At 42.7% G+C, this 23,567-nt stretch overlaps 1 protein-coding gene across 2 annotated transcripts in view; it reads right to left on the minus strand.

Moving 5' to 3' along the window:
* Positions 1-23,567, minus strand: part of LOC147034799 (XK-related protein 8-like) — a 43,269-nt gene that overhangs the window by 10,076 nt on the left and 9,626 nt on the right. The window contains exons 2-4 of one of the 2 annotated variants that reach the window (XM_085889248.1): positions 17,498-17,648; positions 17,123-17,408; positions 12,394-12,596 (exon numbers count right to left, since the gene is read on the minus strand). In XM_085889248.1, coding sequence (XP_085745374.1) covers positions 12,394-12,596; positions 17,123-17,406 — 487 coding nt within the window. In that variant the 5' untranslated portion in view covers positions 17,407-17,408; positions 17,498-17,648. The remainder of the gene's footprint in view (positions 1-12,393; positions 12,597-17,122; positions 17,409-17,497; positions 17,649-23,567) is intronic. The other variant, XM_085889237.1, reaches the window with a different exon arrangement.

Genomic DNA, 23,567 nt, shown 5'->3' on the forward strand with positions numbered 1-23,567 from the left:
GTTCTAGCTCTTCTACGAGCTTGGACTCTGCATATACAATAATAAGTCCTATGTTGGCAATCATTGTGCAGGTTTGATGGGCTGAATGGTCTCTTTATGTGTTGAAGTTCCTTGAAAGAGAAGTTATGTGTATGTGTGTGTGTGTGTGTATGTATATATATATATATATATATATATATATATATATATATATATATATATATATATATATATATATATATATATATATATCTTCTTCCTCTTTCGGCTGCTCCCGTAAGGGGTCGCCACAGCGGATCATCCATATGATCCGCATCGTGATTTGGCACATGTTTTACGCCGGATGCCCTTCCTGACGCAACCCTAGTCGCTTCTTACGACACAGGGATATGGTACACCTATTTTAACCGGGGTATACACCAGCCCAGTACACTGGTACTCATTTCGCCGACCTCGGAAGGATGACAGGCTGAGTCAACCCCCTGGTGTATTTATTCAGTGGCCCAACGGGGCTTGAACTCAGGACCTTTTGGATCCCAAGCCGCTGCCCTAACCACTGCGCCAACACCAGGCGTATATATATATATATATATATATATATATATATATATATATATATATATATATATATGTATATATATATATATATATATATATATATATATATATATATATATATTGTTACGGCTGTGGAAATTCGCATTACACCGTAAAGGTCCCGTAGGTGAGATATCTCTAAGTGCATGTGTAGTTAGCCCACACCCGTTGTATAGAGGGAATTTATGTGATCCATCTGGGCTGCGACGCTTTGAGTTAGTCGTTTTTCTTTTCCTATCTTTGATTTAAAACGGACGAAAACTGCCAACGATGCTGGTGGGTTTTTCGCGCCATTCTTCTCCGCGCTTGGTGTGAGGAAGGAGAAGGGGGAGGGGCAGCTCGCCACCGATTGGTGGATGACCAGCGTGAGGTGGTCGGGGAGAAGTAACGCCCCTCTTCGAGAACCCTCTCGAAGGAGGGTGGAGCTGAAAATGGGGGCGGAGTGAAGGGCGGAGCCCGGGCTACAAAAGTCGGACACGGGCGGAGCGCTTTTCGTGCTCTTGCTAACTTCGTCTTTTTCTCTCTGGCTCTGGCTCTCTTCGTCCTCTTCCTCTCTTCCGGCTCGCTCTTCAATTCGTGGTGGCCGCTGGCCTGGTGTTCTGTGGGGCGGTTCCGAGACCCCGCTGGCGGGACGGAGCGTCTGCCATTCCCCACACCGCGACCTCGAGCAACTACGTCCCCCCCCCCTTCTATCCACGCTGGGATAGCGCTGGAAACCCCGTCCTGCCAACACGTGCCGGCGCGAGGCACGCCAGAGAGGACTCGCCTACCACGCCAGGGCACGGAGTCGCGGCCAGGCGCGACCACGGCGACGGACGTGGGAGAGGGACTCGACGGCCCAAAGGGAAGTCACCATTTTTTTCGGGGTTTTTGCATGGATCTTGTGGCGCCGTGTCTCGTAAAGTAGAACTGTATAAGTGTTGCCATGTGTATGCGTATTCGGTTGTAGCTCTGCATTGTTACTTTTGTTTTGGCTGTTATATGTGCATTTTGATTATTGTATGGCTGTATATCCGTGCTTTGTGTCTGTGGCTTTGAATAAAATGCTTGCTTGTTGAACTGTGCCCGTTTCACTTCGTCTTTTCTCCATTTGAATCTCCATCTTGCATCACGTAAGGGGTTCGTAGTGGGTGCAACATCCCGGAAATTAATCTGAACCGTCCAAGTCGACGATAACACCGCTCGGTTATCCCGATAGTACGGAACGGGCCGCCCAAGCGGCTCATGTCCGGAGTCGGCCTGTGGTGTGGTACGATCGCCCGGTCGACCACTCGCGCAGGTACTTAGGTAGATCGAATTTGGTGAGCAACCCTATCCTACGCGGGTGGCCGATTGGCACGATTGTGGTGAGGTCGAAAGGCCCACCCGTGACTATCTCCGGCGTTGGTCCGAGAGGGTCACGACAGAATTGTCCGTCCGGTGGGCGACGTGCGGCGATTCGAGTTACGTGGCTGTTCGCACGCTGGCGGGCGTGAATTCGCAACAATATATATATATATATATATATATATATATATATATATATATATATATATATATATATATATATATATATATATATATTCTCTGCCAGTCAGTCTGTCTTTCTGTCCATTTGGGGTAGGGCTTCCCAGTTCAGGGAGGGGCATCCCCATTCAGGTAGGGACTTTAAAATCAAATTGCCACCATTTTGTTCGCTCTGTTGGAGCCACTTTTGTGAGGCTCGCACTTTCATACATTCTCACGGCTTTATCCTAACTCTAATTCCATATCTGATTTAATTGTTTATGGTCGCGAAGATGGTTTAAAGAGCAGGTTGGGGGTCACCAACCATGTTCTGAACATTTATCAATATGATTATATGTGCATTAAATAGTTCGATGCAAACTATTGTGGTTGCCTATGGAGAAAATTAATGAAATTCAACTCCGAAGTTGTTATTTCTCGAGGCTGTTGAAAAAAACAGCCTCGTGCCATATATGGATGTTGACGTCACATTCTTCAAAACAAAGCGGACGCTCACTCGCTCATTGAAGAAATGTCCAGTTCAACGGGCCGTTATTTCGCTTTTTTGAGCTTGCAACTGTCTATATTATCCTTTTTTATTTTGAATTCTTGTAGAACAAAGTTATTTGGATATTTGCACATCATGCTTCGTGCATGTCTCATCATGTTTTGCGAAAATGGCTGGAAAATGGGTAATCTCTCCCACCGATTCCCGAAGGAATCAAACATTCGCCAGCAGTGGATAAGATTTGTACAAACAAAACGGGCGAATTTTCCCCCAAAGAAAATGGCTAAAGAAGACTCTTTGGATGGACTTGTCATTTGTGGTGACCATTTCACAGCCGAGGATTACGAAGGCATAAACACATCTGATCACCACTCTGTGAATATGAGTTGTTAGTTGACAAGTTCTCCAGATACTGCTATGTCATAAAAAATTGTTGAGTTTAAAAGTGAGAAAAACCTTGAAATGTATTCTTAAAGAGTACATGGAAAAACACATAAATAAACTTTCTGAAAAACACAAACATGAAAAAAAATTCTCAACAAATCAACTTATTGTTGATCAAATTACTTTTTTAACAGCATCAGCAAATTGGGCTATTTCATTTCAATTGTAAAAAATTGATCAATTTTCCACTTTTTTTTCTAAATTTGGTACAATATTTCCCAATGAGGCTAAACATGTTTTGGTATTTATATGCCACAACAGTCTCTTGAAAGTTGGGGTTTGTTCTAACTGTTCACTTTCGCTGGGGTCAAGCTCAGCTGTCAGAAAGACTTCAACGCCAAGGCTACGGTGTAGAATACATTTGCGTCCATTATTGATTCATTCTATTTCTGACTCTTGAGTGACTGGAGGGTTAAAAATTATTATATCAAGTCACAGATGAATCAAACTTTACATTATTTTATGCATTGAAAATGAAAATCTACAAAGGAATCTGTCTGGTGGAGTCTGTCAGTGTGAACTGCCGGGCAGTCAGTCATGCTACTTGTACACGAAATAGGCTGTTTTCTGGCACTTGCAAGTGGCTCAAATTTATATGGCTCAGGGCCAGAAACTCCATAGTATAAATTCCCATTATCCTCCGACTCCTCCTCGGCAATATCGGAATGAAAACACTCAATTTCATCGCCGCTGAAATCACTCTCCGATTCACATCTCGCCATTGTTCACACGCTGTTTCCAAATGTCCACAAAGTTTTCGGAGAACATGACGTCAAAGCATCTTCGGAAAATTCCGGTCTGTTTTTCGATCACTGACAAAAGTTTGGACTTAAAGGTTAATTTTAGCATACTTTGAGTTTCAAGTGTAAGAAAATAAATGCCCAACGATTATTAATGGGATTACAACCTTCGAATCACGCGAAGTCATCAGCGACCCAAAACCTGTTCTTTAAGACTCGGTTAAAAAAAGGAGAATAAAATTTGACTGAAATTAGCGTTTTTAGACAAAAATGCATTTTAAGTGAAGTTAAGGCCTGTAATATGAAGTCCATTCAGACTCCTTCACGGCTTTATCTTAACTATAATTCACCATCTGATTTCATTTCTTTGTAGCACTAAGATAGTTTGTTTCGGTTTTCAGAAAAAGGACAGAAAATCGGCCTCATATTGGCGTTTTTAGCGAAAAAGGCATTCTAATAGCCATTTTGAATGTATCTGGTCGGACGCAATGTGAGGAGAAGAGAGATGGGGAGCAGAAGAGTGAGGGTAGGGTTCCCTGCTGGAGAATTAGTTACACTACAGTGGTCATTTTGAATGTATCTGGTCGGACGTGATGTGGGGAGGGGGGCAGGTGTGGGGAGTGGGAGGAGTGAGGGGGGGAGGTGGAAGGGGGAGTAGAAGAGGAAGGTTAGGGTTTCCTTCAAGGGAAAACTGAAGTTAGGGATTTAACTGTAGTCTAATTATATTTATCATGTTCCCAGTGTATATTATATAAATATTTTATTTCAGCCAAGTGGTAACTTTTCCAACTATGTAATTAAACAATACTTCAATAAGCTTTGTCCGTAATAAATTGAATATGTGAACTAATGATGGAATCCAACATTTATTGATAACATCTTGTTTTAAGGAATTTTTAATTTGTAAAGTGAAGTGCATTTGATGTAAGTCAATCAAGGCAGGTTCTCTCCCCTCTCAAGTCAACTCAATCAAGTCAAGGCAGAAGTAAGCCACTCTACACCCTCTCCCACCCCTCAACCATACCTCTCTCCTCTCCGCTGTGCACATTTATCTCCCCCTACCCCCTCTCAAGTCAAGTCAATCTTCCCAAGTCAATCAAATCAAGGCATAAGCAACTCTTCACCTTCTTCCACCCCTCACCCTCTACCTCTCTCCTGTACACGGTCCAAATATCACACATATAAAAACAGTCATGCGCCACTTAACGACGGGGATACGTTCTGAGAAATGCATCATGAAGCGATTTCGTCATTGTGTGAACATCATAGAGCGTACATACACAAACCTAGATGGTATAGCCAACTACACACCAAGGCTATATGGTATAGCCTATTGCTCCTAGGCGACAAACCTGTACAGCATGTTACTGTACTGAATACTGTCGGCAATTGTAACACAATGGTAAGTATTTGTGTATCTAAACAAAGAAAAGGTACAGTAAAAATACGGTATAAAAGATAAAAAATGGTTCACCTGTCTCGGGCACTTACCATGAATGGAGCTTGCAGGACTGGAAGTTGCTCTGGGTGAGTCAGTGAGTGAGTGGTGAGTGAATGTGAAGGCTGAGAACATTACTGTACACTACTGTAGATTTTATAAACACTACACTCAAGCTGCACTAAATTTATAAAAAAAAAATGTTTCTTCAATAATAAATTAACCTGAGCTTCCTGTAACTTTATAATTTTAAAGTTTAATTTTTTTTTTATGTTTTGATGAATGCTAAGGGGCCATGATGAACAAAACAACACGAGATTAAATTTCATAAACTTTTTTAAAAATATAAATAGAAAGGGTACACTCCAAAATAACAATAAAAAGTACAGTGTGGTAAATACATAAACCAGTAACATAGTTGTTTATTATCATTATCAAGTATTATGTACTGTACATAATTGGATGTGCTATACTGTACTTTTATACGACTGGCAGCACGACGACGTCACTAGGCGATAGGCATTTTTCAGCTCCATTATAATCTTATGGGACCACCGTCGTATATGCGGTCCGTCGTTGACGGAAACGTCGTAATGTGGCACACATATATATATATATATATATATATATATATATATATATATATATATATATATATATATATATATATATATATATATATATATATATATATATATATATATATATACGATATCCGTGCACATGCACAGGATAGCAGTACAACATAGCTGGTAGCAAACGACAGACCGTACACGGGGAATGACAAAAATACGCATTGTGCAAAATGCAAGTATAGTAGTACGATGGAACGCCAAGACTTCCCAAACATTGTCGGAATGTCCGCTAAGTGCCACAGCAATTTCATAGGGATCGTGTGACGGCGAGCCGAGTTTTTAGTGTGCAAGCTTGGTATTATAATCGAGATATATATATACATACATATATATATATATATATATATATATATATATATATATATATATATATACATATATATATATATATATATATACAAATATATACATACAAATATATATATATATATATATATATATACAATATATATATACATATATATATATATATATATATATACAAATATATACATACAAATATATATATATATATACACAAACACACACACACACACACACACACACACACACACACACACACACACACACACACACACACACACACACACGAGCCAAAACATTATGACCACTGACAGATGAAGTGAATAACATTGATTATCTTGTTACAATGGCACCTGTCAAGGGTTGGGATATATTGTTACGTCTGAGGGGGGTGGGGGTATGTATTCAAAGGGTAATTAGGATGTTTAATTAGGTATGCCATGTTATTCGAGTTGTACCAGGATTTCGATGTAATAAGTAGCAATTCAGTGGTGAAAAATTGTCTCATAAATGTCCATTTATTTTAGGGGGAAATGATAATAGTCATGTAATTAGATAGGGAGACGGGTTAGGGTAAGTGTTTATGCGTATTCCCTTTTAGTATTCCCTGTAGGCTTGCCATGACGTGTCAGAACGGTGCTGATGATGGCTCCGCCCCCTGGATGACGATTGGCGGAAGGCGGTTCCGTTGAGGGATCAATGAGGGGTTCCGTTGGAAGTGACGAGGACTCTGGAGTATAAAAAAACGATCTGGTTGGGAGAGGAACAAAGAGGAGTAAGAAAGAAAAGCTCTCGTCAAGGCGGCACCACAGAGCTCTCTCGGGCTGCACTTGCTCGTTCCTGGATTCGTCGTGTCTCATGGCCTTGCTGTGCCTCGTGCCTCACCTCGGTTGGCGCTCGTGTTCTGCTGGCTCTGGGTACGGGACCGAACGGTGGGCAGACCTGCCTCACTCTCCAACTCGCATCTTGGCGCAAGAACTGGGCTCCCTGGCGGCTGTGAGTGGTCATGGGCCCACACCAGGAGGTCGACACCACCAAGAGCAGCACCACGGTGGCTGGTTGGACCTCACAGGCCGGGAACCGCGGTTCTGCGCAGAAGGTTTGACGGAACCTCTGCACCACCGTGTATCCTGCCCCTGACGGGCGCAACGCCAGGTCGTCCGGCACCAATCCAGTGACTTTTGCGTCGACACCACGGGCATGCCTGACCACTAGCTACGTTTTTTGTGTGCGTGTGTGCGTGTGTGTGTGTGTGTGTGTGTGTGTGTGTGTGTGTGTGTGTGTGTGTGTGTACCTGGCGCCTTAGAGGGTTTGAGATTCGTATACCAATGAATTAATTCTTTATATCTTGCGGTATACCCATTGGAATTGTTTGTGTTTTCCCCCCACGCCCGAATCCACCCCACCTTTCGTCGAATCGCCCACGGATCCCTCCCCTTGCCGAGTCTTATTATTATTTTCTGTGTCGAAAATAAACATTATTAACTCGGTGAAAAGCGACTCGTGCCACCTTCCTCGCCCCGTTTGCGAGAGAACGATTAAAACTGCCATACTTGGGTAATAAAAAAATAAACCGCCTCCATCGTTTCGGCACATCCTACGTTGGCGGGACCGTTCAAGTCCCGTGGACGTCACAATATTAAGCAGCAAGTGAACAATCAGTTCTTGACGTTGATGTGTTGGATGCAGGAGAAATGGGCAGGAGTTAAGACCTGAGCGACTTTGAAAAGGGCCAAATTGTTATGGCTAGGCGACTGGGTCAGAGCATCTCTGAAACGGCAAGGCTTGTGGGGTGCTCCCGGTCAGCAGTGGTGCGTACCTACCGACAGTGGTCCAAGGAAGGACAAACCACTGTTGGGGAAATTATTACTCTCTCGACAAGAAACCTTTGCCTCAGTCTGAGTAGGTTCTTCTGCAAGTACAAGGTGACCGGGCTGATAAGCTGTACATTCTGTTCTTTGCGATCAAAAGCCCTCTCTGCTTATAAAATGGGGATGGATATATGGAGGGGGGAAGAAGAGAGAGAGACAGCAAATAAATTGTACAGAGGAAAGAACTCCTTGTGGACATTGATTTTTACTGAACTTCTGTGGTTTATTTTATCCCGATACATGCAACACCGAGTCGGCTAGACGTTGAATCCTCGAGGAGGACAAGATCCCTCAACAATCTAAAGAATCCTTTCAATCACGACGTGGTTCGAGGATAGAAATCCACGTCACCACAAACCGGCGACAGAGTGTTGGGTGCCCAAGCCTCATCGATGCGCAAGGGCAATGAAGGCTATTCCATCTGGTCCGAACCGACAGAAGGTCTACTGTGGCACAAGTCACAGAAAATTTTAATGGTGGTTACTGGAGGAATGTGACACAATCCACAGTGCATCGCACCCTGCTGCATAGCCGCAGACCGGTCAGAGTGTCCATGATGACCCTGTCCACCGTCGAAAGTGCCTACAATGGGCACATGAGCGTCGGAACTGGACCTTGGAAGAGTGGAAGAAGGTCACCTGGTCCGATGAGTCCCGTTTTCTTTTGGATCACGTGGATGGCCAGGTATGTGTGCGCCATTTACCTGGGGAAGTGATGGCACCAGGACGCACTGTGGGAAGACGACAAGCCGGTGGAGGGAGTGTGATGCTCTGACCAATGTTCTGCTGCGAAACCCTGAGTCCGGCCATTCATATGGACGTCAATTTGACACGTGTCACCTTCCTAAACATCGTTGCAGACCAGGTACACCCCTTCATAGCAATGGTATTCCCTGATGGCAGTGACCTCTTTCAGCAGGATAATGACCCCTGGCACACTGCACACATTGCTCTGGAATCGTTTGAGGAAAATGATGAAGTGTTTACGGTGTTGCCCTGGCCTCAAATTCTCCAGATCTCAATCCGATTGAGCATCTGTGGAATGTGCTGGACCGAGAAGTCCGATCCACGGCGGCTCCACCTCGCAACTTACAAGACTTGAAGGATCTGCTGCTAATGTTTTGGTTCTAGATACCACAGGACACCTTCACCGGTCTTGTGAAGTTCATACCTCGGCGGGCCGGTGCTGTTTTGGTGGCACACAGAGGACCAACAGCATATTAGGCAGGTGGTCATAATGGTTTGGCTCATCGATAGAGATATATATATATATATATATATATATATATATATATATATATATATATATATATATATATATATATATATATATATATATATATATATATATATATATATATATATATATATATATATATATATATATATATATATATATATATATATATATCCTGGTGTTGGCGCAGTGGTTAGGGCAGCGGCTTGGGATCCAAAAGGTCCTGAGTTCAAGCCCCGTTGGGCCACTGAATTAATACACCAGGGGGTTGACTCATCCTGTCATCCTTCCGAGGTCGGCGAAATGAGTACCAGTATACTGGGCCGGTGTATACCCCGGTTAAAATAGGTGTACCATATCCCTGCCTCGTAAAAGGTGACCAGGGTTGCGTCAGGAAGGGCATCCGGCGTAAAACATGTGCCAAATCACTATGCAGATCATATGGATGATCCGCTGTGGCGACCCCTAACGGGAGCAGCCGAAAGAAGAAGAAGAGAAGAAGAGAAGATATATATATATATATATATATATATATATATATATATATATATATATATATATATATATATATATATATATATATATATATATATATACCTGTGGGTTTCTCACGGGTGCCCCACTAGTCCATCAAGGGAGGTGCAAAGCACCCTCCCTTTATATGGGATGGTTTCTCTGTATGCAACTTTAACACAGGGACTGAAAATTCGTTTCTCAGCTTTTACTGGACGAAATTGGCTGCAAATTTCAGAAGTAAATCCTTTGTATATCAAGGTAATATGTTCCAAATTTCAGCAATGTACATTTCCATATTCTTGAGTTTTCAGGAAACACCTGCAAAATCAACGTTGGTGTCTGTCAGTCTGTCTGTCTGTCCGTCTGCCCGAAATGTGTTGGCGCTCATTTATCAAAGGCGATGCATTGAAACAAGGTGAACTTGGAATATACATCGGCCAATATGTCTAATTAATGGCTTTCGAACCAAATTCCCCCGAAGTGCCATAGTTTTTGCTTTTTTGCGAGTTTTTGCTCATGGGGTAAACCCCAAAAATTTTGACGTAGAAGCATTTTGAGTCTGGTAGTGAAATAGTCAAACATGAGAGCTCATAACTTATGAACTGTTGGATGAAAGTTCGTAAAATTTTAAATATAAATCGAGGAACGCTTGTTGAGACTTTGAAGTTACCCGCAGTCGTATAATTAGGGGCATAGCAAAAATTAGGAGCACCGTAAAAGTGGACTTTGGAAAAAAATATCAGTTTTTCAGGTGGTCTAATTCTAAAAGGAAACTGGCTGAAACATGGAATATCGTATGTATTACAGAGAAACCGTTCCATTCTTGGGGAAAATACCAGGGGCATAGAAAAAAGTCCCTTTATATGGTATGTGCCATGTGGAAAACTTTAGAAAAGAAGGAACATTGGAGAGCTTGTAGAAAATGCCAAAGTATAGAAAAGAAGGCACATTCAAAAAATCTTGTGTGCATGCTGTACTACCCTTGTGTTCTTTGCAGGAACCAAGTAATCCTCCAGAAAAGTTCATATCAAGGGGCTTTTTCTATGCCCCTGGTATTTTCCCCAAGATAGATATATATATATATATATATATATATATATATATATATATATATATATATATATATATATATATATATATATATATATATATATATATATATATATATACATATATACTAGCAGGGTACCCGTCGAAGACGTCACTGAAGTGGACACTCATTTTGACCCCTGAATTTCATGAAAGAAAAACATCAGTTCACTACAAAAATTACCTTAAGCCCACTTCCAGATAGTAAAGTAAATACCTGCCAATTGTCCGGAGGCTACGATGTGATTTGGAGGCTACGATGTGATAATATTGATGCCAAATTTTATTTTGCAAGCAGGATATTTTGCCCTCCTTTTAGACATAAAATAAAATAATGACATTAAAGATAGTTTATAAAAACCCAGAAGTTTGGCACGACTGAAGCAGTCTTTTACATCACCTTTACACACTGTAACAAGATGACATTGTCACATTTTAGGATATGGAGGATTTATCGATCACCGTAGAACACAGTGTCAATCCGCATCGCCATAGCCATATTGGCGGCCTCTTCTTCACCCTCTCACATGCCACGTCCTCTCATACTATATGTTGATATATAGCATGGTTCTTGGAAGTATTAAGAACACAATTTGTATTATAGTAATTATACAGTGTTCAAGTACATGTAATTCAATCGATATAAAGGTTTAAAGGCATTTAAATAAATTAATTCATGGTTTTACCACCATTGTCGCAGTGTTTATTACATCACCCTATCTAACACGTAACATTAGTTCTTCGTGCCTGTTGTTTGTGTCCTTTATGACATCCTTAAAAACAGTAAGTTTCCTGTTTGTTATGATTTTCAATTTTGTCTGACTGCCAGGCAGACAGAATAAAATATTATCTCACTCTCCTCTGCACATGTGTGATCAGGCCTAATTCAAAGCCAAACTAAACTGGTCAAAAGCAGTGTTATCTTCCGATTATTGTTCAAAATATAACATTCAATTGAAACAAGTTGTTCCTCTATCATAAACTGATAAGACAGACAAACAAACGGACAGACATGAACCAACTGCTTAACCCCACTTTTCACTTAGCGTGCATGGGGTAATAATAAAGGTATTCTCCTATAATAAACTAGTACAGTAACCAAACCTTGTTACACAAGTCAAGCACACTTGGGGTGGAGTGGGTTGGAGGTGGAGGCTATAATGGTCCCAGATTCCTTTTTCCTTCCATTGTCCGATTGAACTACAAACTGATGGCATCATTACACAAATGCCACTATGAGTAATTGGAATTCGAATCAGATAGCACAACCCAGCTGAACGAAAGAGGACTAAGAATGCCATTTCGAGAGTGGCATTGGTAAGAAATCTTAATCAAGCAAATCAGCTAATAAAACATTTTCAAGTAATTTGAGCTCAAGTTAAACCATCCTCAGCAAAGACCAATGTTCTTAAAGAAACTTTCAGAGAGGAGAGACTCGAAGAGAGCTGTGATGAGGCAAGACGATAAGATGGAATAGTTAGACATCGAGCAGAATAGAGATGAAAGGCAGGTTTGATAAAATAAAAGGGCATCGGGCCTCATGGAAACTCACCATAGGATAGGTTGATTGTTGTACATTTGGAATTTGCGAGCAGCAGAACCAGCTGTGGTGTGTGTTCCAAGAATGTGTCAAAAATTCGCAGTAAACCAATGTCGTCAGCTTGTTCCAGGCTGGATTTATACTTGTGAGAGATAGCGGTAGCAGGAGTGCCTTCAATGCCAATGGTCCATCGCAACTTCAGATACCGCACATACCTAAACAGAGTCAGAGAATTAAGAAAGACCACTCATGATGGGGCTATGTATCTGTATCAGTACCTCTCTGCAGACCTTGATAGAATCATGAGCTGGTTTCAACACTTGGAATATGTCTTTCGATTCTGACAAATATCTCTATATCTCTCCATATCTCTCACACAAACCCCCTACCATGTAATAAGTTAAAAGGTTTAGGGGTTTCACCATGTATAAGCTCTTAAATGAGCTATTTACATTATTTATATTTTAAAAAAGAAGTACAAACAATCCCCTCCCATATACTTCGTTAACAATCCTCTTGAGGAAGTTCACTCATTCAAACACTTGGGTCTCACGATCAGCTATGATCTTTCTTGGGCAATCCACATTTCAAAGTTGGCCTCCAAAGCCAGTCGTCTCTCTTGATGTGGTACCCCCCCCCCCCACCTCTGAAGATATAGCGACATTTCTAACCCTTCCCTTCTTTTTCTCTCCTTTCCCGACCCAGTCCATCCAATTATTAAATTATTAATGTTTGCACAAGTGAATATTTGTAAACCGTTCCAATACACCACCATGCATATCCACTGTAATTATTTCATCTATTTCTTTTGGATTCATAATATAATGCACAATCATTTTGTTGTTGTTGACAAATTATAACTGACAACGATGATGCAAGAATACTGCAGAATCATAACAGGATGGAGTGTTTGGCACAGGTACATTCAAAGAGGATGTACAATGTATCAGATGGAACTTCAGTTGTCGTGGGTTGGAATTTACCTTCAGCATTTTAACGCAAGAAAAAAAAAAAGGAGCTGACCTCGAGGTCCCTCACCTTTTGAGTGGTATAAGGAATAGTTCTGTGTAATATGAAAGCTAAGTCTTGACCGGTTTTTGAAATATTGTTGCGGGGCCGGGTATCGGCGACGAGCACGACCGCGAGATGGAGCAGCAGAGTCGGCTCCACCGAACACCGGGAATTTAGATCGTACCTTTTTGGAAAACTCCGAAAAGTATGGGTCCCTTTTCGGACCGTGAATTGTCAATATTTCTGCCACGTGGTACAGGGTTATTTGCCAATCTTCAAAATACCTAGAGATCCACGTGGCGAGTTACCGAGTATTCACACCCTCGACGGCGCCCGTACGGAATGAGCCGCTAGCGTGCTCGAACTGTGTGCGACCCGAGCGGATGGTCACCGAGCCTCCGTCGGTCCAAATGTCCCGCTACAGTGGCAACAGCCTGGCTAATTCTCCAACATGCACCGTGTTAAACCAATAAAGAAACACAAAACGAACCGATACATTTAACACATGGGCTTATTTATAATGGGGCAGGGGAGCACGTAAGAAGCAGAGTTATCCGACTATAGAGAATGCAGAGCAAATAATGTACAGCAGGGCACTTATACAATGGCTACTTAATGGACTGGCGCCACACACACACACACACACACACACACACACACACACACACACACACACACACACACACACACACACACACACACACACACACACACACACACACACACACACACACACACACACACACACACACACACACACACACGATATGGACCCAACGTGGTCTTTATTGCGGTCTCCAGCTCAGAGGGAAAGCGAGCTGAAGACCAAATTCTGCCTCGGACCTGTCCACCTCGTATGGTCTTCTTCGTCTTCGAGCTTATTCGGACCAAGCACCAGCGTGAGGCGAGCCAAATCCAGAACACCGGCAAGCCACGATCAGCCTCCCAATCTCCGGTGGATCCTCACATGCTCCAGAACACGCGCTGGTAAAGACGAGGCTCCGATCCTTTACAACCCGCTTGAGTAGATTCAACCAAACAACCACCAACTACCAAGCAACCACTTCCAACCACCAACTGACTTTCTGTGCTCTCCGTTACCTTTTTATACCTCTCGGGCATGGTTCGCTCAGGCGTGGCCCGTTCGCCGTGGGTGGGCCCTGTCGTATTCCATGACTTGGAGTGCCCAAGTGAGCCGATGGGTGGGGCCTGACCTTTCCCCTACTCGGCGTGTCACCAATTGAGTCGGTGGGTGGGGCATGACCTTTCCCCTACTCGGCGAGCCGCCAAGCGAATTGGTGGGTGGGGCATGTCGCATTCCATGATTTGGAGTGCCCAAGCAAGCGCGCGGAGAATGCCGGGAGCAGAGGGTTTTCGTTGGTGTTGTAACAATAAAAGAAAACCCTGACTATCAAAGTAACTCACAGCGCAAGTACATGTATTCACCCATTAAATGTGGGACGGGGATCCCAACTAAATACACATACTTACCGAAATAACTGAGCTATAGGACCTGTATGTTGAGTGAGATGGGTTCCAAATTCGTAACAATATGACGTATACAAGCCAAATTACCGAGATGGTTGCCATGGAAAAATAAGTGCAGAATAATTTTTCAGCACAATGGACTGATAGGACAAGGCGTCGCAGTTTTAGAACTAGAACAGCACTCCTGAGAGCGCATCCCTCCGCCAGGTTGATTAGTTTATGTTTTGTATCCCACTGATAGTCTGGATCTGGATTTGGACCTGAACTAAAATTTAATCGGCTTTTTCTTGTCACCTAACCAACTCACCCACCAAGTTTCATCCGAATCCATCCAAAACTTTTTGAAATATCATGCAATATATCGTTTAGCCTTGTCACGCATTGCTGAAGATTCACTTAAAAATATCTGGATCTAAAAACCCTCATATCTGGATCCGGATTCGGATCTTCACCAGAATTGAATCAATTAGTCCTTTTCGCACACCCAACCTGTCCACAAAGTTTCTGTAGAATCCATCTATAACCTTTTGAGATATAGTGCTATATATAGTTTATGGCCCTATTTCTCAATGGTGAAGAATCACTTAAAAAATTATCGAATCCAGAACCAGATTCAGATCTTCACAAAAATCTAATCAATTAATCCTTGTCACACACCCAACATGCCCACCAAGTTTCATCTGAATCCATCCTCAAGGTTTTTGAGATATGCATTCTCGTTTTTAGCCCCATCTCTCAATGGTGAAGAATCAAATAATTCTCGTATAAAGATCTGGATTCGGATCTTCGCCAAAATTGAAGCAATTCTTCCTAGTGCCACTCCCAACCTGTCCACTAAGTTTCGCCCGAATCCATCCATAACCTTTTGAGATATCATGCTATATATCGTTTTTGGCCAAATCTCTCAATGGTGAACAATTACTTCAAAAATTCTCAGATCCAGATCCAGATTCGGATCTTCAGCAAAATTAAGCATTGCTGTCCTTGGCTGGTCACCTCCACACAAAAAATTTCAGAACGATTGCATGAAAACTGTGGCCAAAAATCGTGTGACCGACAAACAAAGACAGACAAGCACTACAGACCAACATTATTGGTGAATTTTTTTTTCACCAAGTAAAAATCACTGATAGAGTGACACGCAGAAAAACGGAATGGTACTCGGTAGAGCGCATATCTCCCGCCAGACTGAACAGTTTAAATTTTGTATCCCACCAATAGGTTGGATCTGGATACGTGGCCTTTTATTCCTCCCCATTCACGTCTAACTCCACCCGTTTCTGTTATTGATCCACTTCGAACCCCCCCTCCCTTTCCCCCACCCCATTTGGTTGTTAAATTATGGGGGCATCAGCACTTTCCGTTCCGAACCGGGTGTAGTGGCGTGCACCTGTAATCCGGCTACTCGGAGGCTTGGGTTTGAGCATCGCTTGAGGATGGGAGCTCTGCACTGGGCCACGCAATGAGAGGGCGAAGGGCAGCCCGGAATCATGGCGAAACCCAATCCTTATCCCTGTGTCGTAAGAGGCGACCAGGGTTGCGTCAGGAAGGGCATCCGGCGTAAAACCTGTGCCAAATCAGTATGCGGATCATAACGGATGATCCGCTGTGGCGACCCCTAACGGGAGCAGCCGAAAGACAAACAACAACAACAACAACAACAACAGCACTTTCCGTTCCGATCGATACGTCCCCCTGATTTGTGGCATAATCATGGGGACGGGATCGTAGTCTAGCGTAATTTGCCCTCAAGCCCCTTCACCCCCGATTGGTTCTAGCTGTTAACAGCATGCATCGTTCTTGATATGATATTTTGCCATCACCAGGTGGCAAATTATGGCCGGTTTGAGCCGGCGGCTCCAACAAGGGAAGGAAGAATAAGACGCGAGACAGATGCGGCAAAGAAACATGCAACAAGACACTGTAGGGGCTAGAAACACAATATGGAAGGGGGTACACCATCTATCTAATACATACACAACACATGTTTATCCACATGTATTTCAATACACTTAACTAAACAGATACTTTGAAATAACTATAGTTACACCATAGATGCATTATTTACCCCTAGGTGCCAGAACCGCAACAATATTTATGTTTATGTATACAGGAGTTGAATAAGAGCAATTCCTGTCTATCTTGCTTACATAATATGCAATCAAATGTTTTGTTATCAGGATAAAGGAATGGGTAAGAGGAAAGAAAAACAAGAGAAAAGAATCAAATTAAAACCACTCACCTCCAGACGAGACCCAAATGAAGAAGATGGATGACCAGTGTGTACAGATGAACGAGGCCATCCTTCTTGTCATCCAAGACCCAACAAAAGCTGAACAGTTGTTGCATGGAGGATGAGATGATGAGGAAGCAAACGTACAATAGTGCCAGGAGATATTTGCATTCAACAATAAAGTAATACGTGACGCACAGGTCCAGGAAAAGGTCCAGCAAAACAAAGAAAAGACCAAGAGCCATCCAAGCAAGGTCAAAAAGAGCAGACCTTGGAGGACATCGGGCCATCATACCTGCAAAGAAATAAACAAACATAAATCTATACTAATAAAATAACTAAGATAGAATAGAAATATCTTGAGAGAAAAAAGTAATTTATAACCTTGTTGTTAGACTCGATACAGGCAAGATGGATGGACTGATGATTGGAAGTAAAGTTCGGTTATTCCATTGCTTTTGCTTTGGCGGCACTAACCACGTCAAGCTCTGGCGATTTCTACTTCGTTAGCACGAGTCGAGTACACAGGGTCATCCTGTGGGTATTGGAGATGGGTGAGGAGCACATATCTTTATCTTTCCAGATCTTTGTCAATCCTGACATTGCTGTTCACCATGACGCAAACCGTCTATTAATTTCTCCTCCACATTCTTCACTCACTTCAATCTTAGAACACAGGAAGATGAAACTTTCCACGGTTTCGGTGATTATCTACAAATCGATTATCTCATTTGACAAGATTTCAGTCTTTTTAACCTCCACCATCGAAGATGGACGGAGGTTACTGTTTTCACCCGTCTGTTTGTTTGTTTGTTTGTTTGTTTGTGAACAGTATTATGGAAAAACTCTTGGACGGATTTCGACGAAACTTGGTGGGGGATTAGGTATGGTCCTAGGATCATGCCATTAGATTTTGGACTTGGTCCAAATTCCAATACGGCCGCTATGGTGGCCATTTTGAAAAAAATTTTGAATTTTTGTTTTTGCATTTCGACATGTTTTAAGTGATTTCCAACCAAAAATAAATAAATTTGTTTGAGAAAAAAAACCCAGAAATTTTGCAACTTTTTTTTCAAAAAAATTTCGATTTTATTTGAAAAATATTTGAATTTTTTTTGCATTTCTACATGTTTTAAGTGATTTCCAACCCCCCCAAAAAACATTTGTTAGAGAAAAAAAAACCAGAAAGTTTGCAACTTTTTTTCCAAAAAAATTTCGATTTTATTTTTTGAGCATTTCTACATGCGCGTCGATCTTCTTCTTATTATTTCAGCTGCTCCCATTAGGGGTCGCTACAGCGGATCAACCGTCTCCATTTCGCTATATCCTCCACATCTTCCATTGACACTCCAACCACCCGCATGTCTGCCCTCACCGCATCCATGAACCGCTTCTTTGGCCTTCCTCTTCTCCTCCTGCCTGGCGGCTCCATCTTCAGCATCCTTCTCCAGATATACTCCGCTTCCCTCCTGTGCACATGTCCAAACCATCTCAATCTCGCCTCTCTCACTTTGTCTCCAAACCGTCCTACCTGCGCAGTCCCTCTAATATACTCATTCCTTATCCTGTCCATCCTCATCACTCCCAACGAGAATCGCAGCATCTTTAACTCTGCCACCTCCAGCTCCGCTTCCTGTCTTTTTGTCAGCGCCACTGCCTCCAAACCATACAACATAGCTGGTTTCACTACCATCTTATATACTTTCGCCTTAACTCTTGCAGCTACCCTTCTGTCACAAATAACTCCTGCAACTCTTCTCCACCAACTCCATCCTGCCTGCACTCTCTTTTTCACTTCTCTCCCACACTCCCCGTTACTTTGGACAGTTGATCCCAAGTATTTAAACCCATCCACCTTCCCCACCTCAACTCCTTGCAACCGCACCATACCACCACCCTCCCTCTCATTTACGCACATGCACTCCGTCTTACTCCGACTGACTATCATTCCCCTTCTCTCCAGTGCGTACTGCCACCTCTCAAGGCTCGCCTCAACCTGCTCCCTACTCTCCCTGCAGATCATGATGTCATCCGCGAACATCATAGTCCATGGAGACTCCAATCTGATCTCGTCCGTCAACCTGTCCATCACCATTGCAAATAGGAAAGGGCTCAGAGTCGATCCTTGGTGCAATCCCACTTTTACCTGAAACCGGTCCGTCATTCCTACCGCACACCTCACCGCTGTCACACTGTCCTCATACATATCCTGCACGATCCTCACATACTTCTCCACCACTCCCGACTTCCTCATACAATGCCACAACTCCTCTCTTGGCACCCTATCATAAGCTTTCTCTAAATCCACAAACACACAATGTAACTCCTTCTGGCCTTCCCTATACGTCTCCATCAACATTCTCAAAGCAAACATTGCATCAGTGGTGCTCTTTCCTGGCATAAACCCATATTGGTGCTCACAAATCGTCACCTCTCCTCTCAACCTCGCTTCCACTACTCTTTCCCACAACTTCATGGTGTGGCTTAACAACTTTATCCCTCCGTAATTTCCACAGCTCTGCACATCACCCTTGTTCTTGAAAATCGGAACCAATACACTTAATCTACACTCCTCCGGCATCCTCTCACTTTCCAAGATTTTATTAAAAAAACCTGGTCAAAAACCCCACTGCCATCTCTCCTAAGCACTTCCATGCCTCCACTGGTATACCATCTGGGCCAACCGCCTTTCCACTTTGCATAGCAGTCCTCACTTCATCCTTACTGATCCACCCCACTTCCCGATTCACTATCTCCACCTCTTCCAACCTTCTCTCTCTCATTTTCTTCATTCATCAGCGCCTCAAAGTACTCCATCCACCTTCTCAACACACTCTCCTCGCTCGTCAGCACATTCCCATTTGCGTCCTTTATCACCCTAACCTGCAGCACATCCTTCCCAGCTCGGTCCCTCTGTTTTGCCAATCGGTATAAATCCTTTTCCCCTTCTTTTGTATCCAACTTCTCATACAACTCGTCATATGCCTTTTTCTTAGCCTTTGCCACCTCTCTCTTTGCCTTTCGCCGCCACTCCTTGTACTCCTGCCTACTGCTTCATCTCTCTGATTATCCCACTTCTTTTTTGCCAACCCCTTCTTCCTTATACTTTCCTGTACTTCCTCGTTCCATCACGAAGTCTCCTTATCTTCCTTCCTCTGTCCAAATGTCACACCAAGTACCTTCCTAGCTATCTCCCTCACCACTTCTGCTGTAGTTGCCCAATCATCCCACCCATCTTTACCACCATCCAACGCCTGTCTCACCTCCTCCCTAAATTCCATGCAACAGTCTTCCTCCTTCAGCTTCCACCATCTGGTCCTTGGTTCAGCCCTCACTCTCTTCCTCAACCTCACCTCCAATCGATGCTGTCGAGCTACACTCTCCCCTGCCACCACCTTACAGTCTCTAATCTCTTTCAGGTTGCATCTCCTGCTTAAGATGTAATCCACCTGTGTGCACTTTCCTCCACTCTTGTACGTCACCCTGTGTTCCTCCTTCTTCTTGAAATACGTATTTACCACTGCCATTTCCATTCTTTTTGCAAACTCTACCACCATTTGCCCTTCCACATTTCTCTTATTGAGACCGTACCTCCCCATCACCTCCTCATCCTCTTTATTCCCTTCCCCAACATGCCCATTGAAATCTGCTCCAATCACCACTCTTTCATTCTTGGATACACTCTCCACCACTTCATCTAACTGACTCCAGAAATCTTCTTTATACTCCATCTCACACCCCACTTGCGGGGCATATGCACTGATGACATTCATCATCACCCCTTCAATTTCCAACTTCACACTCATCACTCGGTCAGACACTGTCCTCACCTCCAATACCCTCTTGACATAATAATCTTCCTTCAGGATTACCCCGACACCATTTCTCCTCCCTTCCACACCATGGTAGAACAGTTTGAAACCACCTCCAATGCTCCTAACCTTACTCCCCATCCACTTGGTCTCTTGTACACAGAGTATGTCCACCTTTCTTCTCTCCATCATATCAGCCAACTCTCGCCCTTGACCAGTCATCGTCCCAACATTCAGAGTTCCAACTCTCACCTCCACACTTCTACCCTTCCCCCTTTCCCACTGCCTCCGGACTCACCTTCCCCGACTCCTTCTCCTCCTTCGCACAATTTCCACTGGTACCCTGCTGACCACCGGTACCGGTGGCGGTCGTTAGTAACCCGGGCCTCGACCGATCCGGTATGGAAATTCGTTTTGTTGTCCGCATAATGATTTGGCACAGGTTTTTATGCCGGATGCCCTTCCTGAAGCAACCCTGGTCGCCTCTTATGACACACAGGGATATGGTACACCTATTCTAACCGGGGCATACACCGGGCCCAGTACACTGGTACTCATTTCGCCGACCTTGGAAGGATGACAGGCTGAGTCAACCCCCTGGTGATATACGACTTGGTATAAATATGTATATATATATATATATATATATGTATATATAATGCTCAGCATAAATGAATAAAAAAAGTAAGATTTTAATCAATATCTCAATTTGAAAAGTAAGATTTTAATCAATATCTCAATGAACACAAGAATAATTTCCAAAATTTTGACAAAATTGAGTTTTATAGAACATTTGTTTAACTCATAACATGAAAGTAAGGTTAATAATATAACTTGGATTACAAAATCTTCAGTTTAACTCAAATTCGTTGATGCAAAAATGAATACACCCGACAACAAAAACTACTACATCTAGTATTTTGTATGACCTCCATGATTTTGAAGGACAGCACCAAGTCTTCTAGGCATGGAATGAACAAGTTGGCGACATATTGCAACATCTATCTTTTTCCATTCTTCAAGAACGACCTGTTTTAGAGCCTGGATGCTGGATGGAGAGTGATGCTCAACTTGTCTCTTCAGAATTCCCCATATGTGCTCGATTGGGTTCAGATCAGGAGACATACTTGGCCACTGAATCACTTTGACCCTGTTCTTCTTCAGAAATGCAACAGTGGCCTTAGATATGTGTTTTGGATCATTGTCATGTTGGAAAAGTGCATGACGACCAAGGGCACGGAGTGATGGAAGCATCTTCTCTTTCAATATAGAACATTACATCTGTGAATTCATGAAATGCAGCTCCCCGACATCAGCAGCACTCATGCAGCCCCACATAAGGACACTTCCACCACCATGTTTCACTGTAGGCACCATGCATTTTTCTTTGTACTCCTCCCCTTTGCGATGCCATGCAGTTTTGAAGCCATCAGTTCCAAAAACATTTATCTTGGTCTCATCACTCCAGAGTATAGAGTCCCAGTAGTCTTCATCGTTTTTAGCATGGGCTCTGGCAAATCTGAGGCAGGCTTTTTTGTGCATGGGCTTTAGGAGAGGCTCCCTTCGTGGACGACACCCATGCATGCCATTCCTCTGCAGTGTACGCCGTATTGTGTCACGGGAAACGGTCACCCCAGTTTGATTTTCTACTTCTTTAGCTAAGTGCAGAGAACTTGCATGGCGATTTTCTTCAGCCCTTCTCATCAGAAGACGCTCCTGTCGAGGTGTTAACTTCCGTGGACGGCCTGTACGTCTCTGTGAGATGGTTGCAGTTCCATATTTGTTAAATTTTTGTGTCACTTTTGCTACCGTATTCTGAATGATGAGTAAAGCTTTGCTGATCTTCTTGTAGCCTTCACCTTCCTTGTGTAAAGAAATTATTTTCTTTCTCAGGAAAGAATTTCTCAGGAAATAATTTTCTCAGGAAATAATTTTCAAAATTATTTGTGACATTTCTCTTCCATGTGGTGCCATTGCTGACAGCATGAAATGGGAAGGGGTTTTCTTTGTTAAGTAACACCCTTTTATAGTCAACTGTCTGCTGGACACCTGTTTAATGAATATAATTAGACTCACCTGTGGTTGAATTATTCTTAATTAGAATTTTGTACTCTAAAATTTAGCTTTGTTCCAAAGACTTTCATTGGGGTGTACTCATTTTTGCAACATGGTCTTTAATGAATTTGTGAGGAAAATTCCTTTTTTATGTGTGCAAATTAATAAATCTTGTTTGCAATCAATGGCCCATATTTGTGGGAGTATTTTGTAGTATAGTATCCCATAGAAAATGTGGATTCTGAAAGGAAACAAAAGGTTTTCTGACAAATCTGTCGGGGTGTACTCATTTATGCTGAGCACTGTATATACATATATATATATATATATATATATATATATATATATATATATATATATATATATATATATATATATATATATATACATGCAGTAAATATACATATACATATATATATTGTTACGAATTCTGGCACGCCCGGGGTGCGATCGGCCACGTAACTCGAATCGCGACCGCGTCGTCCACCGGAACGGACAATTCTGTCGTGACCCTCCCGGAACAATGCCGGGAGCTAGTCACGGGTGGGTCTTTCGACCTCACCACAATCGTGCCAATTGGCCACCCG

Source organism: Eptatretus burgeri, chromosome 1 (assembly GCF_056783735.1).
Source record: "Eptatretus burgeri isolate ZD-2024b chromosome 1, Ebu_testis_v1, whole genome shotgun sequence".
Lineage (NCBI taxonomy): Eukaryota > Metazoa > Chordata > Myxini > Myxiniformes > Myxinidae > Eptatretus > Eptatretus burgeri.